Source organism: Enhydra lutris, unplaced genomic scaffold (genome assembly GCF_002288905.1).
Source record: "Enhydra lutris kenyoni isolate GAN:26980312 unplaced genomic scaffold, ASM228890v2 scaffoldscaffold15, whole genome shotgun sequence".
Classification (NCBI taxonomy): domain Eukaryota; kingdom Metazoa; phylum Chordata; class Mammalia; order Carnivora; family Mustelidae; genus Enhydra; species Enhydra lutris.
Genome location: NW_019154099.1, coordinates 53159331 through 53179329, shown reverse-complemented (window position 1 = coordinate 53179329; position 19999 = coordinate 53159331). Strand labels below are relative to the sequence as shown.

General features: G+C 45.8%; 1 protein-coding gene across 3 annotated transcripts in view; it reads left to right on the top strand.

Annotated features, from left to right (window-relative positions):
- LOC111147028 (sodium leak channel, non-selective) overlaps positions 1 to 17250 on the top strand; it is a 291306-nt gene extending 274056 nt beyond the window's left edge. For 2 of the 3 annotated variants that reach the window (XM_022502881.1, XM_022502880.1), the window contains 10 exons: positions 1554 to 1622; positions 2764 to 2912; positions 3802 to 3895; positions 5524 to 5656; positions 6321 to 6436; positions 8321 to 8478; positions 11809 to 11959; positions 13681 to 13830; positions 15473 to 15590; positions 16120 to 16313. In XM_022502881.1, coding sequence (XP_022358589.1) covers positions 1554 to 1622; positions 2764 to 2912; positions 3802 to 3895; positions 5524 to 5656; positions 6321 to 6436; positions 8321 to 8478; positions 11809 to 11959; positions 13681 to 13830; positions 15473 to 15590; positions 16120 to 16313 — 1332 coding nt within the window. Of the gene's footprint in view, positions 1 to 1553; positions 1623 to 2763; positions 2913 to 3801; positions 3896 to 5523; positions 5657 to 6320; positions 6437 to 8320; positions 8479 to 11808; positions 11960 to 13680; positions 13831 to 15472; positions 15591 to 16119 lie in introns of all 3 variants that reach the window. The other variant, XM_022502882.1, reaches the window with a different exon arrangement.
- The last annotated feature ends 2749 nt before the right edge of the window (positions 17251 to 19999 follow it).

Below are 19999 nucleotides of genomic sequence, written 5' to 3'. Positions count from 1 at the left end.
ATGCTGGGAATGGAGAAGAAGGCAATGAACAAAGACATCTTCTGCCCTTGTGGGCATCACAGCTTGGGAAGTTGGTGATTTGTTTTATTTTAAAGTTTTAAGCCAGAATATTTAGTCACGATCCCAGAGGCTGGGGGGACTTTGGGACAACTGTAGGTAGGCATTCATGGGAATACTCCCAAGTCAGTAAGAGTTACAACCATAGTGAGGCAGATGGAGGAGAGACACACATTCCTGGGATGACACAAAGCAGTGGGAGGTGGCTTTGTCAGAGAGATCCTGGAAGTGTCCTTGTGGAAGTGATGGCAGGGTTTAGTCTGTAGGACGAGGGGCATGCCAGCAGCTGTCCATATGATGGAATGCTATGGGAGGGAAATCGTGCCTGGAGTAGAAGGAGCAAGGGGAACATGGCGCAAGATCTGGATGGCACCTCTCAGGAGCAGGCCAAGGATGAGGGTCATCCTCCCAGAAGCCATTGGGTGTCATCACTTCTAGAATGCAAAGTGGGAAGCCATCTATAACAGATTTGGAACTAATATGGAAAGGGGCATCAAGGTCCATGTTTTTATCTTTCCCTAGACAAATGGATTCAAAAGCTACTTGGTCCAAGCAGAAGAGTAGAACAGGCTTCCTAATTCTGGATATCCCAGAGAGGACATCTTACACCGAAAAGACCAACTTGCCTGTTCTCCCTGAATGCTTTTGTTTTCCTCCAAGAACGTCCAGTTCTGGAAGGATGCTCATCCTCCACTCTCTTTTGCTGTCTATTGTGAAGGAAGATGCAGTCCTTGTTCCCATCCAAAGTTATTTTTGTGCAGACATACTCATTTCCTTGTCCTCAAAGATATCACTGGACCCCCTTCCCAGGGGCCCATATGGGACTGTTGTCACTTGGCTAGGCAAGGCTCCTCAAAAAAAATCATGCCTTGGCATGAGTTTTATGCCACAGTTGTTATTGCGGTTCTAGCTGACGGGATCTTTGTTTCCGAGAAGAAGCTTTCTTAGTCATAAAGCACACCCAGTCATCTCTTGCTGCTGATCACACACTTGAAGAATGAGCGGGACGTGTTTCTGGACAGGGTAGACATCTCTGAAATCAGCTTACAGGAATGTGGCCAGCTGGTCTTCAGAGTCTTGAGGGACCTTCAGAGAGGAGAAAGCTGACCTCCCGCCATCTTTTCCAACACCACACCTCCCCCTTTGCCAGGATTCCTGCACTTCCGGTCTCACTTGGCTTCCTCATGTTGCATTGTTATCCTGTTTTTCTTGCTCCTCAAAGGAGCTGGTCATGATTTTATGTAAGATAAGCTTCAAAATACAGAATTCAGCTGAGCAAAACAAGGAGCGAAGTTTCATTTAAGATTTGATTTTATAGCTAATATTTATTCATGAGTTTTGGCAGTGACCTTTTCAGCACCTTTTAAAGATAAATTTCTTATAAGAATTTTCACATTTTATTAAGCTAATTACTCAGTAGACTTCACAGAAGACTTAAAATGAAAACAAGATCTTTTGCACACATTACGAGCAGCTCTTTTCGGTTTAAATTTCAGAACGCGTATACCTACATGATGGGTGCCTGTGTGATTGTCTTCCGGTTTTTCTCTATCTGTGGAAAGCATGTGAGTACGTTGTAAAGGATACTATCAAAGGTTACGTATGCACAGAAAAAAGGAGCGAAGCCTAATTGACTTCAGCTGTCCTTCTGGGTCTTAAGGGTTGAAGTTAACTTGGGATTCTGGTCATCCCAAGTCCAAATGAGCAAATATCAAATTTTTAAATGAATCAGTAGTTTAGTTATCTTGTGATATGTTTCCTGACATTTATGCTATTTATTTATTCTTCATATTTACTAGATGAACTCATTCATCAACTGAAGATAACATATTGGGCATGAAAACAAAAACCAATGGTCTTAATACCTCTATTTTATTGTTTTTATTTGTAACAAAGTTACTTTACTGCAAAGAAAAATAGTCTTTAATGAAGCTTCATGGTTCTATGATCCTAGACTTCTTTATATTCTTCTTCTTGTTCATGCATACACTCGGCATCTAATTTTCATTTTTTAAAGTTGCTTCCTTTTTCATTACTGAAATTTTTTCATATACATTCCATAAATGCCCATATTTGGTACATTCAGTGTTTGATGCCATTTAGCATTTTGTTATTGTTTAGGCTTTTTTCTGTGAACATATGTTTGTGGAAGAATCCTGAGGCAACTCAGGGGGAGAGGCCAAAAATGGACAGCCCTCCTCACAGAGACTTCGGCAGCAAGAGAAGCGAAAATGGAAAGCTAGGAATTTTAGGGGAAGAGCTTTTATGAATTTGGCTGAAAAGGCTGAACAGTTTGAAATACAAGTTGAATTTCTCTCTAGTGTTTTTTTTTGAATAATAATAAGATTTAATACCCTTTAATAAGAATTAATTCAAAGCAGTTGTCAAATGAGGGTCACTCTTTTTTTTTTAAAGATTTTATTTATTTATTTGACAGACAGAGATCACAAGTAGGCAGAGAGGCAGGCAGAGAGAGAGGAGGAAGCAGGCTCCCTGCTGAGCAAAGAGCCCCATGCGGGGCTCAATCCCAGGACCCTGGGATCATGACCTGAGCTGAAGGCAGAGGCTTTAACCCACTGAGCCACTCAGGTGCCCCATGAGGGTCACTCTTGTGCCAAGCTGCGTACCTGTCATTCATGTCCCAGTTTCGCCCCATTAAGTGAATTAAATACTCGTTTTCTCCTCCCCACCTGCACCTCCATACAGGTGACGCTGAAGATGCTGCTCCTGACGGTGGTCGTCAGCATGTATAAGAGCTTCTTCATCATCGTAGGGATGTTCTTACTGCTCTTGTGTTACGCTTTTGCCGGAGTTGTTTTATTCGGCACTGTGAAATACGGAGAGAACATTAACAGGTGGGTGTTTATTTTTCTTTTTAGTCATTTATCAAGCAAACTTTTTTAGTCACGAAGTCATGACTAACAATCCGAATGGCTTTTGTCTATTAAAGACGAAAGGGAAGGGGAAGCGATCAGTTGGAAATGAAAACGAAATAAAATGATCACATGTTAAATGACATTTTTCTAATTAAAAACAGCCCACATATTGACTTTAGAAGTCTTATTGCCATAATATGCCCATAATGTAACACGAATCCATAATTCCACACCTACTGCCATGCAGGAATAACCACTTCGAATATCCTGGTGAATTTCTATCCATCTACTGCCAAAAAACAATATATTCTTTTTTTAATGACACTTTAAGATGACTCTGGGTTTTCCTTTTTTTTTTTTCTTTTTTCTTTTTCTTTTTCTTTTTTTTTTTTTAAAGCACCACATGGGAAGTCATAATTCCCAAAATGGTTACAATGTAGGAAAAGCATTTTTCGAAGATTACCTTAAATTTTGTGGAAGCGCCGCACAGATTTTTTTTTAAAAAGTAATTATACATCAAATTAAATGCCAGTGTGCCTTGTTGCAGAGATTACTTATTTGATCCACAGCAGCTTCAGTTTTTATAGCAAACTCTATGTGAAAGAAAGAATCACTTTCACTTGTCAAAGCTGGGACCCTCAGTCATTCAAGATGCCTGGCCAGAACTGGTGCCGCCTGCGGGGCTGGGTTTTGGGACAGCTGTCCTTGAGGGCAAGAGTGAGTAACAAACACATTATGAGGGTACAGCCTTTACACATGGTAACTTAGCAGCCAAATTTGCTCCCCAATCTACCTGTTTTAGTGGTGATGCCTTACGACTTCGTGACAAACTCTATTACCCATTTTCTGGTTTTTCTTCCTTAATTAGGCATGCCAACTTTTCTTCAGCGGGAAAAGCCATCACGGTACTCTTCCGAATTGTCACAGGCGAAGACTGGAATAAGATTATGCATGACTGTATGGTAAACGTCTCTTCACCCCCAACAGTGCCTCAGCTTAGAACCAACTGAAACCCTTTGCTATGCGACATTGGCAAGCGTCATCCTCGTTAGCATCAAGACTTTGTGTACAAAACACATAGCCTGGCCGTTTAGTTCATTCAAGTGCATTGTTTTCCATTATAGTGTCTGGCCAGAGGCAGGAAGAATATCCAGGGAAGCCAGCTTGAGCTATCAGAGTTCATTTGGCAAATGCATGTTCTGTGGGCATTGTTCCCTCCCTCCCACCTTTAACATTTTGGCCGTCAAGGACAACCAGGGGAGTTCCGCTTCTTTAACTGAATTTACTCAACAGATTCTCACCAAGCGCCTGGTTTATACTGAGCCACGCGCTCGGTGCTAGGTCTCCCGAGATTCCAGGGAGAGCTTAAGGAGATCCCAGCCAGGGTCACACCCTCCCTTTGGTTCCTCTCTCCTCCTCGCTGTCCCTCCTGTCTCCCATACAACTTCGGCTCCATCAGGCCCCACGCTGACTGCGGGGATGTGTTCCTGCAGCACGCCATGTTTCTCCTTTGTAGCGTGTATCCCAGCTGTAGTGAGTTACCGGCTTGATTATTTCATCTCTGTTTCCTCTCTCACAACCTCGAGAGCAAAAACTGTTCAAAAGAAATTTCTGCAGTGCAGATGGCAATCAGCTCTGTCCCACTCAGTAGCCCTCTGTGGGTTCTGAGCACTTGAAATGTGACCAGTGCGCGCCCGAGCAACTGAATTCTAAATTTTATCTAAGGCTATTGGATGTTCATTAATATACATTTACATTTTGATAGCCACACTCAGTCCGTGGCTCCCTAGAGCTCCGGACTGTCAGCAACATGAAGGAGGGACAGAGTCTGTGTCTCGGTTAGACGTGTCTGTCTCCAACCCTGGGTAGAAATCTAGCACACAGTAGGAGCTTAAGAACTCTGCCTGAATGAAGGGGGACAGAATTTACCAAATCAGATATAATATAAGGCAGAATTAAATAAGTTCTAAATAAAGAACAAGCAGAGTACTGAGGAGATGTAGTGTCTCCAGTGGAAAGAAACCAGGTCTTTCAGGGATGTTGCCTTTTTATTGGGCCACTAAGGACATGAAGACTTTTGATAACCTGAGCCTTGCACTCTTCTGTCATGTCCCAGAAAGGTGCTCCAGGTATGAGGATTCCTGGTTTCTTCTCACACACTTTGAATGTGAGTCTGTTTCGTGTAACAAATCTTCATAAATCTTGACCCATTCATTAGGTCAGAGACGTTTTTTAAATGCATTTTTATTTGACTTTCTGTAGTTTCCATCACAGTGACTATTTACCATTCAGGACTAGAGGAGGTGGCAGAAAGAAGATCTCTTGGAAGAATCAGGTTCATTTTCATTGCGCTTCTAAAATGGCAATGAACTTGGGATTCTCCGAGACTGGAAGTGGAGAATAAATGAAATACTCTTTTTGATTTTTGGCGCAGATGATGTACTCAATGTATGTAGCTTCTGAGAGACTAACTTTGAAATTAATGATATTTTCTGTGCGGAGGAATCGTTCCCTCACAACAGCGGGCGCACAGAAATCTGTATTCTTCACGCTCACCCCATCCCCCTTCTTGTCCCCCTTGGCCGTGTAGGTCCAGCCTCCCTTTTGCACTCCAGATGAATTCACATACTGGGCAACAGACTGTGGAAATTATGCCGGGGCGCTTATGTATTTCTGTTCATTTTATGTCATCATTGCCTACATCATGCTAAATCTGCTTGTAGGTAAGTGATGTTCGTTGAATGTGTTTTAATATCTTTAAGCTCAGGTACTTAGATAATTATGTACAATTTGCAAGTAATTATCCCAGATTGCTTGGGGTGGGTGTTTCACGGCATTAATTATAAATTGTTGCCTCTCAATCCAGACGCTGAAAAGACCTTTGAAAGGCATGTAAATGACAGTTGATTGCAATTTCAAGAGTTGTCCTATTAATTATGATCGTTAATTTCAAAAGAGCTCTTCTCACACGTTGAGTGGAACAAATCTCAGGGAGGGCTACCTTTATGGCCTCGAAAGATCACAGTTATATTTTTTGAAAGATACACGGTGTTCCCCAGGTGTGGGGCCACCCAGAACCCAACCTGACCTTTAAAAACTACCCTGGAACCGTCAACTAAGAGTGAAAGCCAACTGGCATGGCTATCGCTACACACAGAATGTCTTTTTATGCTCATGACCCTCATGTTTTGGAAAGGCAGGAGCCGGATAAATAGCTTAGTCCAAGTGTAAAATATGCCAACTTGGAAAACAAACTAAAAACACTTTAAAAATTTGGCTTATAATGTAGGTGATAAAATCCATTATTTATAATAGATGTTTTACTCTTTCTAAAAAATGACAGATTAGCATAATTATCTAACTTCTTCACTTTTTTTTTTTTCTTAGCCATCATTGTGGAGAATTTCTCCTTGTTTTATTCCACAGAGGAGGATCAGCTTCTAAGTTATAATGATCTTCGCCACTTTCAAATCATATGGAATATGGTGGATGATAAACGAGAGGTAGGAAAGGGGGCTGCTGCTTTGTGCCCAACCCAGAGAGACTCATTGAGAGAGCATGAAGACCACAGACCACAGACCCTCAACTATTTAACTGGTCTTTTTGTCACCAGTGGACATCTATTGAATTTGGAATGGCCATTGGCGAATTGTAGAAAGCCGCCATTGACCGTTCAGCAGAATATGCTGGGAGGGGAGAGGGGCAGAATGGTCCCCTTCATGTCCAACCACGGGTGTCCTTTTCTTTGGACATTCAGAAAGTCACCAAGGAAAGGAAACCAAGGAAGCTCTGAAGAAACCAGCCCTGGGCTGGGAGCAGGAGAAGGGGTGAAGTTCAAATCACCAGAGCAATGGGGTAACACTGAGGCAGAGCCAGCCACCGAGAGCAGTCTTGATTAGAATTGCAATGGGGTTATTGAGTGGTTTCTGAAAGTTATTGGTTTTAATTATTTGGGACTTATTATTTGAATTCTTGAATCATAAAGCTTACCCAGGATTTCCTAGAATTAGCTAAAGCAGCAGCATCTTCTCCCTTTGTGCCTTCTCTTCCTCCTCCTTCATCTCAGCAAACACTCGGGTACTGGGTATATAGCAATGAGCACAATGGAAAGGCCCCATGCTCACAGAGCTTCTGTTCTAATCATAAGTGAAACAATAATTATAATTATTATTATCATCTCAAGAAGCTATAAGTATTTTGCAAAAAGTACCAGAGTAGAGATGGGTTAGCCTTGGGGACAGGCCACTTTAGTGGGGTGGCCGTGTCGGTCTGGCTGGGGAGGTACTGTTAGACCCGACCTCTGAAAACTAAGGAAAGTTCTGCTGTGGGAAAATCTGGGGGGGGACTCCTAATATTGCTGCAGGAAGAGTTCACAGAAGGCATGAAGACCACAGACCAGAGGAAGCTGGGGAAAGGGGCATGCCGAGCTAGGCCTGCACGGTAATGCCTGGCTTTCCCCTCCCTCACTGTCACCCTTTCCCTGACGCCCCCCACTTCCCCAGGCACCAGGCTCAGGGGGCTTTCTCTGAGACAGTGGCCTGCCTGTGTGGCCATCTGGCCTCGCTGTCCCATCTCCCCTCGATCCCCCTGCAGCTCCAAGATGGCTGCCTGCCAGAACCCGACTTCCTTGGACATATGCGTCAATAAGAGCCCCAGTGGTCACAGGTTAAGGTGTCAGTAACTGACAGGATTTGATGGGTCGCCCCTGCCCCTGCCTCTTGCCCAGGGCCTGAGTTCACAGACACTAGGTGGGGTTGCCTGTAAGGGAGCAACACGTGTTCGATTTTCAGAACCTAGAGCTGCTCTGACCTGGTTCTCTTGTCTGTCATTGTTCGAATAATGGAGAAGACCTGAACAAGAGTGATCATTCCCCAGAAGAACCACTTAGAATCAATGTTTGGAAGTTTGTGGCATCCATGCGAATTGGAGGGGAGGATCGTGGACACAGGAATGTTCTGCTTTTCTGTGATAACGCATTACCAAGCGTGTGTTTTAGAGAAACAAATGAGCTGGGGCTGAGTCAGTGAAATGGCCAGGAGAAGAGGAGCCTGACAAAGCAAGGGCTGAGGCCAGGGAGGCAGAGGGTCTGCTTTGTACCCTCATAGGCTCCCAGTGCTGCCAGCTTCCGAGATCCCACAGAACCGGAGAAACACCAGCAGAAGATCCAAGTGCTCCCCCTTCCCACCCATCCCCTCACCCAGCCTTCATGGAGGCCAACAACTTCCTTGCTGCCCCTCTTTTGAGAAAAATAGATGGTGTTCTGGGTAGGTTTTTTTGTTTTGGGGGTTTTTTTGTTTTGTTTTGTTTTTTTTCTGTGAAAACTGAATCCCAAGAGAGTCATTATGGCCTGAAGATGATTTACCCAGTCACTGTGTTCTGCCCACCAGGGTGTGATTCCGACTTTCCGGGTCAAGTTCCTGCTGAGGCTGCTGCGGGGGAGGTTGGAGGTGGATCTGGACAAAGACAAGCTCCTATTTAAGCACATGTGCTACGAAATGGAGAGGCTGCATAACGGTGGTGACGTCACTTTCCACGACGTCCTCAGGTACGAGGGGGTCTTCCCAACCACGTGTCACAGAGCCCACCCGAGCCCAGAACCTGAAGCTGTGGCCGTTCAAGGCCTTGTGAAACACAGCCAACAAGGAGGCTCACAAGCCAAGATGGCACATCTCTGAGGGGATAAGGCAAGGCCACACAGCTCAGGCTCCAAGGGGCCTTTAAGGACCCTGTCTGAGTGAGTGTCTCACACAGGAGCAGGGAGAAGCAGTGGCCTGATGTCCCCAGAAGTGCCCCTCACTGACTAGGGAGCTCCTGACAGGGAGAGGTAGGGAGAGAGATGGGGGCCTCGGGGAACATAGCTGCCCTTTGTTTTGTGAGGAAGGAGCTGTTCGGAGAGTTGTGTGACTTGCTTGGTCACGCAGCCTCCGTGGTCAAGCTGGGGCTAGGGTGCAGATCTTCTCACTCGTGGGGCCGCTCATGATGGTTGACCCCGCTTGGATGGGCAACCACATTTTTCATTCCAGGAATACCCAGACAGGACCAAGTGAATAAAATACCATAAACTTAGCGGTTTAAACAAGTGTATTGTCTCATAGTCCTGGAGGCTGAAGTTCGAATTCAAGGGGTCGGCAGGGCTCATTCCTTCTGAGGCTGCGAGGAGGAATCTGCTCCAGCTTCTGGGGCTTTGCGGGCCATCGTCATAGAAACCTCACCCCAATCTCTGCCTCCGTCTTCATGTGCGGTTCTCCCTATATGCATGTGTGTGGGTGTGTGCACGTGTGTCCAAATCTCCCCTTTCATAAGGACACCATTCAGATTTGATTAGGGGACCAGCCCTTTCCGATACGACCTCACCTTAACCCATTACATCTGCAGTGACCTATTTCTGAAAAAGATCACATTTTGAGGTACTGGGGGTTATGATTCCAACATCCATTTTTTTAGGGGGAAAACAACCCACAACTGCTTTTTAAACAGGAATCCATGGATAAAATCCAGAGCTCCATGGACTTGGAAACAATCACATCTTTGTTTTCATGAATCATTCCCTGAAATGCAGCATTTTCTTCAGTGATGAACGCAGGCAACAAAACACCGCCATATTAACAATACGTGCATCGGGGCGCCTGGGTGGCTCAGTGGGTTAAAGCCTCTGTCTTTGGCTCAGGTCATGGTTCCAGGGTCCTGGGATCGAGCCCTGCCTCGGGTTCCCTGCTCAGCAGGAAACCTGCTTCCCTTCCTCCCTCTCTGCCTGCCTCTCTGCCTACTTGTGATCTCTGTCTGTCAAATAAATAAATAAAATCTTTAAAAAAAAAAAAATATGTGCATCTTCGTCCCCAGCAGAGATCACCGATATTTCCAGAGCACATCACTGATGTGGCTGATAGCTTAAATACCCTTTACACTTCCTTCTGCAGTAGAGTGGTCATTCGACCTCAGCTAGATGTTAGCATTTAATGCAATAATAAAGAAGCACTTATGTTACTATGTCACCATCTTGTTCATTTTCCTTGTTAATTAATTTTACTTCTGTGTTTATTCAAGTAGGGTTGACACACAATATTACATGGGTTTCAGGTGTACAACACAGCGACTCAACAACTTTGTTATGCTGTGCTCACGGCAAGAGTAGGTAACACCAGTCACCAAACAACACGATTACAACATCATTGGCCCTATTCCCTATGCTATACTTTTCATCCCCATGAGTTATCCATCCAATGCTAGAAGCCTGTCCCTCCCACTCCCCTCCATCCTTTTTGTCTAGCCCCTTAGAACCCCCTCCCCGGCAACCACCAATTTGCTGTCTGTATTTATGGGTCTGTCCCTGCCTTGTTTGTTTTATTTTTTAGATTCCACAGGTAAGTGAAATCACATGGTATCTGTCTTCCTCTGTCTGGCTTATCTCACTTAGCATTATACTCTCTAGGTCCATTCATGTTGTCACAAATAGCAAGACCTCGTTCTTTTTTTATGGCTGAGAACTATCCCAGTGTACATAGACTACACCTTCTTTACCCATTCTAGCATCATCTTTTTAAAGAAAATATGAGAACTGTATTTCAACGCAGTTGGTTTCCTTTGGAATCATATGTATTTTATTTTATGCATTTTAAACGATCTTCTATGGAAAGTCCCAAAGCCTCCGCTCTCAAAGAGGTGCAGCCACAGGAAGCGTCAAGGCCCCCCTCCAGCAGGAGCTGTTCTCACCCCATTGCACGTACTTGACAGGTTAAGTGTTGGGGGTGGTGGCACGCGTTCAGCCGCTCAGATACACAGAAATACGCTTGTGACTGAAACTTGAAAAAAAGATCAAAACAGGAAGGACCAGGGAGACGTTCTCGTAAGTTAATTCTGTTCCTTCCCACTACTCACTTCTTATAGGAGCAAGCTAAAGGGAAGAAAAAGAGGCACAAATACATGTGATTAGCAAAGGATTCCATCTCTCTCAGAAAGTTTACCAAATTGTTCCTCCTGGGGACAAATATTATTAGGCTGAAAGCGAAGCACAGAGACACACCACTGTCATTAGCAATTATCGTTCAGCCTCTCTGGAACTCGGTGACGCATCTGATAAAATGGACCAGGCGAAGCCGATGGGGGCATTGGTCGCCCCTCCCGTCCTTTAGCTCAGTACATGATAAAACAGTTCGGCAGGGACAGCAGGGACGAGATTCTGGATGAAGCAGGGACAAGAGGAAAAGCACACATGGTAGGAAGAGATTAGCAAAAAGGTCAGGGCACCCGTGCTGCCCGGGGAGGCCCCCTGAGTACCTCGATGCTGTGACGTGGACTGTGGAGGTGGCCCTGAGCTCACAGACGGGGCTCTGAGGAGGCACTGTTGGGCCAAGGTCAGAATGCGGGGGAGTATTCCACCTTGACTTTGCATCCACCAGAACGAATGAGGAAGATCCAGGGGCACAAATGAGATCAATAGAGAGGGAAATGGGGGCAGGGGAGGGAGCCGGAAGCATGACCTTTGGCCAAACCTGTTAACTATCCCCAGCTGGACCTGAATGTGACAGAAGTATAGAAAGAGCACTCTTCCTTCTATAGAGAATGTTCCAGAGCCTTAAGCAGCTGATAACGTAGACGAGGGCCCAGCCTGACTCTTTCCTTTTGATAAACACATAGACAGCACTTACTGTTGTAAGCACTTCACAAGTATTAACTCAGTCCTTTAATAAGTGGGAACCATGACTATGCCCATCTTACAGAGCAGGTGACATAACTAGCCCAGGTCCCCCAGCTAGCCCCAGGGCACAGGGACACGATCTTGGTTGGACCGAGTGATGTCCTCTCTGGAGTCTGAGATAGCTACTGCTCAGAATCCCAGGGGGATCAGACGTGGACTGCTCTCCTGTCCCCCCACCAGCATGCTCTCCTACCGGTCGGTTGACATCCGGAAGAGTCTGCAGCTGGAGGAGCTGCTGGCCAGGGAGCAGCTGGAGTACACTATCGAGGAGGAGGTGGCCAAGCAGACCATCCGCATGTGGCTGAAAAAGTGCTTAAAGCGCATCAGAGCTGTGAGTGGACTGGGGATGTCTGGGTTTGTGTTTCCTCCTCTCAAAGGAGGAAGAAGAGGGAGAAAAGAAAAGAACTCTGGCAGGGGGCGGGGTGCAGGGGTGCTCCTGGGTGGCTCAGTCTGTTAAGCATCTGCCTGTGGCTCAGGTCAAGAGCTCAGGGTCCTGGTATTGAGTCCCGCATGGAGCTCTCTGCTCATCAGGGAGTCTGCTTGAGATTCTCTCACTCCCTCTTCTCCTCCCCACCCCATGCTCTCTTTCTCTCTCTCAAACAAATAAATAAAATCTTTTAAATAGAAGAGAAAAAAGTTTCATTAGCAACAGGTTGAGATTCTCCTGTGATTAGCCTCGTGGCCCTTCAACTACATCGTCCTCATCCCCTTGCGACGGCCACAAAATCATTCATGCCTTCACTGCAGTCCAGACCCAGCCGCACCCTCTTCAGCAGAGTCCATAAGATGTTCCCATTGAATGACATTTTTATAATAGAACATGAATGTTTAAAAAGCAGTTTATTGAGGTGCACCTGGGTGACTCAGTCGGTTAAGCATCTGACTCTGGATTTTGGCTCAGGTCATGATCTCAGGGTCATGAGATCGAGCCACGCATCGCGCTCCATGCTGACCGTGGAGACTGCTTAAGAGTCTCCTCTCTCTCCCTCTTCCCATCGCCCTCTCCCCACATCTCTCTCCCTAAAAAAAAAAAAAAAAAAAAGAAAGAAAAAGAGAAAAGAAAAAAAGAAAGCAGTTTATTGATATTAAAATATTTGTGATCTCCATTTATCAAACTCAACTGTTCAAAATGCCCCAAATCTCTACATGTGAGAGGCCACTGAATGTGCAAAACTACCTATAAATTGTTTCTGAAAATTCCACCATACCATTGATATTGTTTGGTCTTTAACAAAGGCCACCTCTCCTAGAGTTTAATGATCTGTCTGCTGCCTTCAGAATTACAAGCTTATAAATTCTCTGACTCATAAATCAATGAACACATACTGTGTGGACATACATTGTGTTTACAATAGACATTTCTACTAGATAATTACTGTTATGAATTACACTTCAGAGAGGAACAAAATCAAATTAATCACTAAATATTTGTATTTAATAGATTTTTAAAATTCTGTGTCTCAGAACAATATCAGCTACAGGAAACATATCTTTCTATTGGATGAGAAAAGGTCCCCCAAGAAACAAAACCACCCAACCTGCCCCACTACAGGCTCCAGGAGCACACGGGGAGCTGGACCAGCACCAGACTGGGCTCCCCAATGTGTGCCAAACAGACTGGCCTGCTTCTATCCAAGAACCAAGGCAAGAGCAAGGGTTTCACTCATCCACCCAAGCTTCTGCCTCTAACAACCCAGAGGAAAAGGGCAGTTACTACTGGCTTATTGAGCACCAAGCGAAATAAGAAGGGAAAAAATAAAACACCTACATTAACTATTCAAAAATTCTATTTTACGTACAACACAAGGTGTATCAAAGGACATGCTTATTCCCATTGTTATGCAAATGAGCATGGGTTGGGCAGGCTCTGAGCCCTCCTTCATAGCAATGTGATAGGGAAATTAGTTAAGCTTCCTTATTTGGAATCCCTAAGAGGTCGCCAAACACACAGGTTCTTTGGAGAGGAGAGAAGAAAATGTGATTTGAGTGGTGGGGGATGGGGGATGTTGGGCCGATTTCTCTGTTACCAAGAGCATAATCATATTTCCATAGAAACAGCAACAATCTTGTAGCATCATCCACAGCCTGAGAGAGAGCCAGCAGCAGGAGCTGAGCCGCTTCCTGAATCCTCCCAGTATCGAGACCACCCAGCCCAGTGAGGACATGAACGCTAACAGTCAGGATAATAACATGCAACCAGAGGTATGAGGGTCCTTCCTCCAAGGATATTAGGTGCAATTTTAGAAACAAAAAATAAATTGGTGCTGTTCACATAGCTGTTTCAAACAAGGTGACAGTATTTCCAATGGGAAATTTTTAAGTTAAAAACGGTTGGAAGGTGTTGATCCAGATTATGTTTGGATCTTTGCAACTCAGAATCATTTGGGGTTATTTCAAAAGATTCTCATTCTGAGTTGTATGAATACTTAAAAAAAAAAAAAGTGCATACCCAGAACTCACTAGTTCTGCCGATTTTTGTCTAAAGAGTTAACGTTGCATTTCTATGGGCTTAATTGGAGGCCAGTGATATCAGGTGAAGAACATGGTTTGAAACTGAAACTCAGTCCTAAATGCGTTCTTCTACCAAGTCACAGGAACTTGCAGTAGAATCAGTGAAAATGGTTGTAATTAGTCACCAACCTTTTTAAATAGACTCATTAAGGATTTGCCCTTCCTTAGTTGGGCACCACTAGAGCATATGGGATTCATGAGGATTAGCCCGAGGACCTTCTTTTTGCCAGGACCGTAGCTTTTTTCCATTCCCAGACGCAAGGTCCCCGTCCATGTGTCCGTACAAATGCGCAGAGAGGCGCGGGCGCCCTGGAGAGCCCGGCCCGGTGACCAGCGGCTGCAGGAGGTCCTGTCCTTTATGAGGGCACAGTCGCGGACCCGCTGGAGTTGATCCGGCATCCGGAGAGAAGCCCCTGGCAGCGTCAGGCTTCGTGGTGTGTGTGTAGTGACGGGGCCGCGGTAAATACTGAAGCCTGAGGCTCCGCGCCCGGCCGGGGGCTCCAAGGGGCCCTCCGGTCCCGCAGTGCGGGTTGGAGTTAGGTGATGCTGGCTCCCCAGCAGTAGGGATCATCTGCCAACAGAGACTCCTGCAGGGACAGTCAGCCAAGGCGGAGGGGGGGAGAGGAAGGGGGACAGAGGGGCTGCTACAGCGGCCTTGCCACCTGTCTGCGGGCGGAGCAGGGGTAGGATGAGGACAGCCAGCCGGGCAGGGATGAGGCTGGCAAAGCGACGACTGCAGAGCTAACCCAAAACCAAGAGGAGATACTGAAGTGACATGGAGACCAAGACAGTGACAAGACAGGAGAAGGGGACGGTGCACCAGAGACAGCAAAACGTGTGCAGAGTCTCAGCCTTTCTCTGACATTCGTCTTAACGGGTATCAGCTTCGTTCTCCTCGGGGCTGTCGGGAGTTTTACCTGCTGAGAACTCTCTTTCCGGAGCGCAGGACTGACCTCCAGGTTGGCAAGAATATACTTCCCGGAACCGGCAGTCCCTGCTGGCCCCCTTCCTTCCTGGTCCGTGGCTACACAGCAGGTGCTGGGGGGGAGGGGCGGAGCCGTGGGGGTGGAGGAATCCCGGAGGGACGCCAGGAGGAGACGCTAGCTGGAGAGTTGCGGCCCCTTCTCTTCACCGTGTGCAGCGGTGACTCTCACTTTCCTGGACTCTCTGAATCCATTTTCCACTTCCCCCTCCCGTACTGTTTCTCCCACTGTTTTCTGCGGTGCTTTCTTCCTTTCTTACAATAAATCGAGAGTCCAGACCAGTGCAGAGGGCAGAAGGGGAGCACAGCGGTCGGAAAGGGCCCTAAGTGCCTCCCTCTTGGCCCGTGCAGACCAGCAGCCAGCAGCAGCTCCTGAGCCCCACGCTGTCCGACCGAGGGGGCAGCCGGCAGGACGCCGCGGACCCCGGGAAACCCCAAAGGAAGTTCGGGCAGTGGCGGCTGCCCTCAGGTGTGTGCTCTGGGCCCTTTCTCCATTGATTCAGGCGTTGGAGATGAGTCTACACCCTGTGGGTTTGGGGTCTCGGATTTCAAATTCGGGTCGGCCTCTCAAGTTGTTTAGACTCCCCTCACTATTGCTTACACTATCTGTCCTTTTGCTTTGCTTATTTTTTTTCCCTTTGTATATGCTAACGAACAGCCACTCACCCATATTTCTATGACACATTTGCCCAGACTGGAACATTTAGTGATTTTTTTTTTATTAAGTTTTTTGTGATTATCTCAAAGTGTGATGGGGAGCAGGTAGCATGTTTTCAAAAGATATTACAAGTTGTCCATGGACATAATTTTAAAGTCCATGCATTTAAAGGTTATGAATATAAAGAACCAAGAGCTAGAAGGGGTTCATACTTAACGTTCTGTGGGGGGCGTGTTGAGCAGAACTGGTTGTTACTGGTGGGGACATCACAGCTTTCCGGGAAGGGCTTGCAGGGGTGAACAGCTCCGCGTTGCTCATAGGACTCTTGTCAATTCCACAGCACCCAAACCAATAAGCCACTCAGTGTCTTCGGTCAACTTGCGATTTGCAGGGCGCACAACTATGAAATCTGTAGTGTGCAAAATGAACCCCATGACCGACACGGCGTCGTGTGGTTCGGAGGTTAAGAAGTGGTGGACCCGGCAGCTGACGGTGGAGAGCGACGAAAGTGGCGATGACCTTCTGGATATTTAGGCGGGGGACTCAGTGCAGAGCAGGGTCTCGTGGGGAACCCTGTTCTGTGACATTTTTCTCCCACGGTCTAATATCCTCTAGCGAGGAGTCTGGACTTGAGATGTCATTTAATTCCACCTCGTCCCGAGATTTTTTTTTTTTAAGTGGATTTTTGTTCTGCCCTAGGGGGGCGTAAACCTTGGTCTGTCGCAGTTGTGTCTATGAGGGGTTGTTACCGTGTGTTCCAGAAAATTTGCGTAATGGTGGTATTTGTAATATTACCCAATACCAGATGTAGATCATTCAGACATTTCCTATATTCTGTCTGTGTAAGCTAAGGTGTATATTCATATAAGCTCTTAAGCAGTATTCCCACACCCTGAAAGAGTGCTAAGCCCCAAGAGGCTAATATTTATGGTACGGAAGCTATAGCTTTAGCTCATATTTATCCCACTTCTACTAGAAATACTTCCCTTGGGAAAATTTATTATTTACAATTGATCTGAAAAGGTCAGCACTGAGCTCATACTAAAATGACAGTAGTTTTACAAACTACAGATTCTCAATTTTTAAAAGTATCTTCTTATTCTCGTGTTATTCTTAAAAATAGGCACGAACTATTGAGAGATCAGACCAAGTCTGTTTCTGGCCTCAGTCACTCCAATGAAACGGTTGCCTGCTTCCTAGAGAGCTGTGAGTGCAGACACCAGGCAAAGACATTTGGCCCAAGTCTCCAGCTGGTTTAAAATAAACGTGTACATAGATCACTGGAAGGATGATCTTTCATAACGATGTTGAGTTTCTTTCAAAGCCGTTCAATAACTAAGTTTAGCAAAAAGAGTGAAACTACATGATTCAGGCTGTTAAAGAAATCTTCAGGCGTGTGACGTTGTCACTGGCTTCATGGCCTAACCCAGAGTATGTCCGTTTTGCCATAAAGTTAGCAAAGACATTGTGAGTTGATCCCAACACACCCTTGCCACATTCAAGGGAAAATGACTCCCTGCTACCAGACCCTTCAAAGGAAACAATGGCAACTTTGTAAAAACCCCACTTGGAACTCAGTTTAGGGACCCCACAACCCAGCTGTGTTTGTTTCACACACCATGTGCTCTGGGAAAATTAAAATGCAACGCGATTACAAAGTACCTGGGCCTCTTATGCTGAGTCAACCAAGTAGAAGTGCGTCCGGGCCCTTAACTATGTTATTTTTGGTTGGAGATTTGCTGTTCTGATGGTTTCTTTTAGTGGAGCGATGATCTCTGAGTCCTTTGACACCCCAGGTGGCTTTATGATCTCTTTTTCTCTATTTAACGTTCTTAAAATAGCCGAATCCTTTCTGTATAACAAACGTAACACTGTGGTGCCATCTATTGTTTAAGGGGTTAATTGTGACTCTAGGATAATGGGTAATTAAAGTCAGTGCGGCCAAAAGGATTTTATCTGATTTTATGTTCAGTTGGAGTTTACTTTTTGTACATAAGCAAATCAAATAAATATTGCTTTTGTAAAAGAATTTACTCTGAGTTGATGGTCATTTCTAAACCCTTTCTCATGTGTGGAACGAGGGAAGGGGGTTTTGGGGGTAGGATCTTTAGAAATCAGGCACTTTGCAAACTCTGCATTTGAATATTCTGTCTATAGTTAGCAAAAGCTCTGTCCCTGATACTCATTTCCATTCAGTTCCTAAGCCAGATTGTTCCTTTCACGTGCCCATAAGGCTGAGTAAGTACCCTCCAAATCCACAATAAGACGGAAAAGGGTCTTACATGGCCTGGGCATGAGTCTGTCCTCGTGCTGCCTGAAAACGAGATTTTATTTTTTTGGCTCATTGCACTTGAGTAATACGGCTGCAGTCCCACAGAACGGCTGAGCCTTTCCTACAACGGCTGTTAACTGGTGTTTCACAGAACATCACTGTTGTTCATTCTGCGGTGAAGCAAAGGGCCCAACAGCAATGCGTTTGGAGTCCTAGCACCCTCCATTTTCAGTTAAGTGAGACAGTCCAGCAAGTCCCGTGGGACTCAGCTTTACAATTTCCTGGTCCGTAGGGCAGACAGCGAGCGAGGAGGTAAGTGCTACCCCTCTTAGATTTTTCATCAACCTATGAACAGTCCGCTTATGCAGATGGGAAAACTTCAGCCACAACGTTCCCTAGTCCTTAGGGAGCCAGCATTGACACTAATCCTGTCATCATGCCACCCACTGCCTTTAATTAAAGGACGCTGTTGGTTCCAAGCACACCAGAAAGCATAAGGGGCAGAATGGTTGACACAGAGCCCCTAGTGGGAACAGACCACACATGCATCGCACATATGGCGATTCAAGGGGACTCAAAGGGGACAGAGATGGAGAGAATGGCCGGACCAATGTTATTCACTCTCTTTTCAGTGGTCGACTGAGAGCAGCACTCATCTTCAGCAACTGGCCCTGTGTGCCCCGTCGGAGCTGAGTAAGATAAGGGCTTGTAGAAGAAAAACCAGTTACAAAGCCTTAAGCAAAAGCATTTTCAAAGCCAGATGAGTGATGTTTTTGTCTGCTTCTTTGTAGGAAGGGGCAGACTGTAGGTAAGTGGCTTTCAGTCAGTTACTTGGCAGTGGTGCTCTTAGAGTCCTTCAGAATTCCTCAAATATTAACCAAGCAAAAGCCGGGCACCCTTAACTGAAGTTGGGATGCAGAGGAGAACCCCACTCACGTGGTGTCTTTTCACCTCCTGATATTGACTGAATTGTGCCCCCTCCACCAACCCCCCAAAAAAGGAGAAATTGAAATCCTAACACCCAGTACCTGTGAATGTGATCTTTGGGGGGGAAGAGTCTGCAGAGGTAATGAGTTAAGGTGACGTCACACTAGAGGAGGTGGACCCATCATCCAATATGACTGGTGTCCTTAGAAGAGAACGTCACACAGGGAAGAGAATACCATGTGAAGACACAACACAGAGGGAAGACGGCAGTGTGAAGACAGAGGCGGAGATCGGAGTGATGCTGACACAAGCCAAGGAACGTCTAGGGGTGCAAGAAACTGCAAAAGGCGACAAAGGATCCTCCCCTAGAGGTGTTAGGGGGGGCATGGCCCTGCCAACACCTTGATTTTGGATTCCCAGCCCCCAGAACTGGAACTGAGATGGTAAGTTTTTGTCCCTGTAAGCCACCCAGTTTGCAGCATTTTGTTACAGCAGCCTTAGAAAAAGTAATATACCCCCAAACCCACTCCAGCCCCCAAAGATGGCCTGAACCAGCCCAGTGCTCCAAAGAACCTAGCTGGAAAAATGCTACTACAGGTCAAAGACCCTGAGTTTGTAGTTTGACCAATGTTTCAAGTCCTGGATTTACTGGTTACTCATTGTGCAATCCCTGATGAGTTTCATACCCTATCTCGGCCAAAATTTAGCTTCTTGCTTTTAAAGAAAAGGCAGGAGAGGGGTGCCTGGGTGGCTCAGTTGGTTAAGCAGCTGCCTTAAGCTCAGGTCATGATCCCAGAGTCCTGGGATCGAGCCCCGCACTGGGCTCCCTGCTCATCAGGGAACCTGTTTCTTTCTCTCCCTCTGCCTGCCACTCCCCCTGCTTGTGCTCTCTCTCTCTCTGACAAAAAAATAAAAATCTTTTTTTTTAAAAATGGTTTTAAAAACAAGGCAAGAGAGGTGAATTTATTCATTTAAAAATAGAATCACCGTATGATTCCAGCATTACCATTTCTTGGTACAT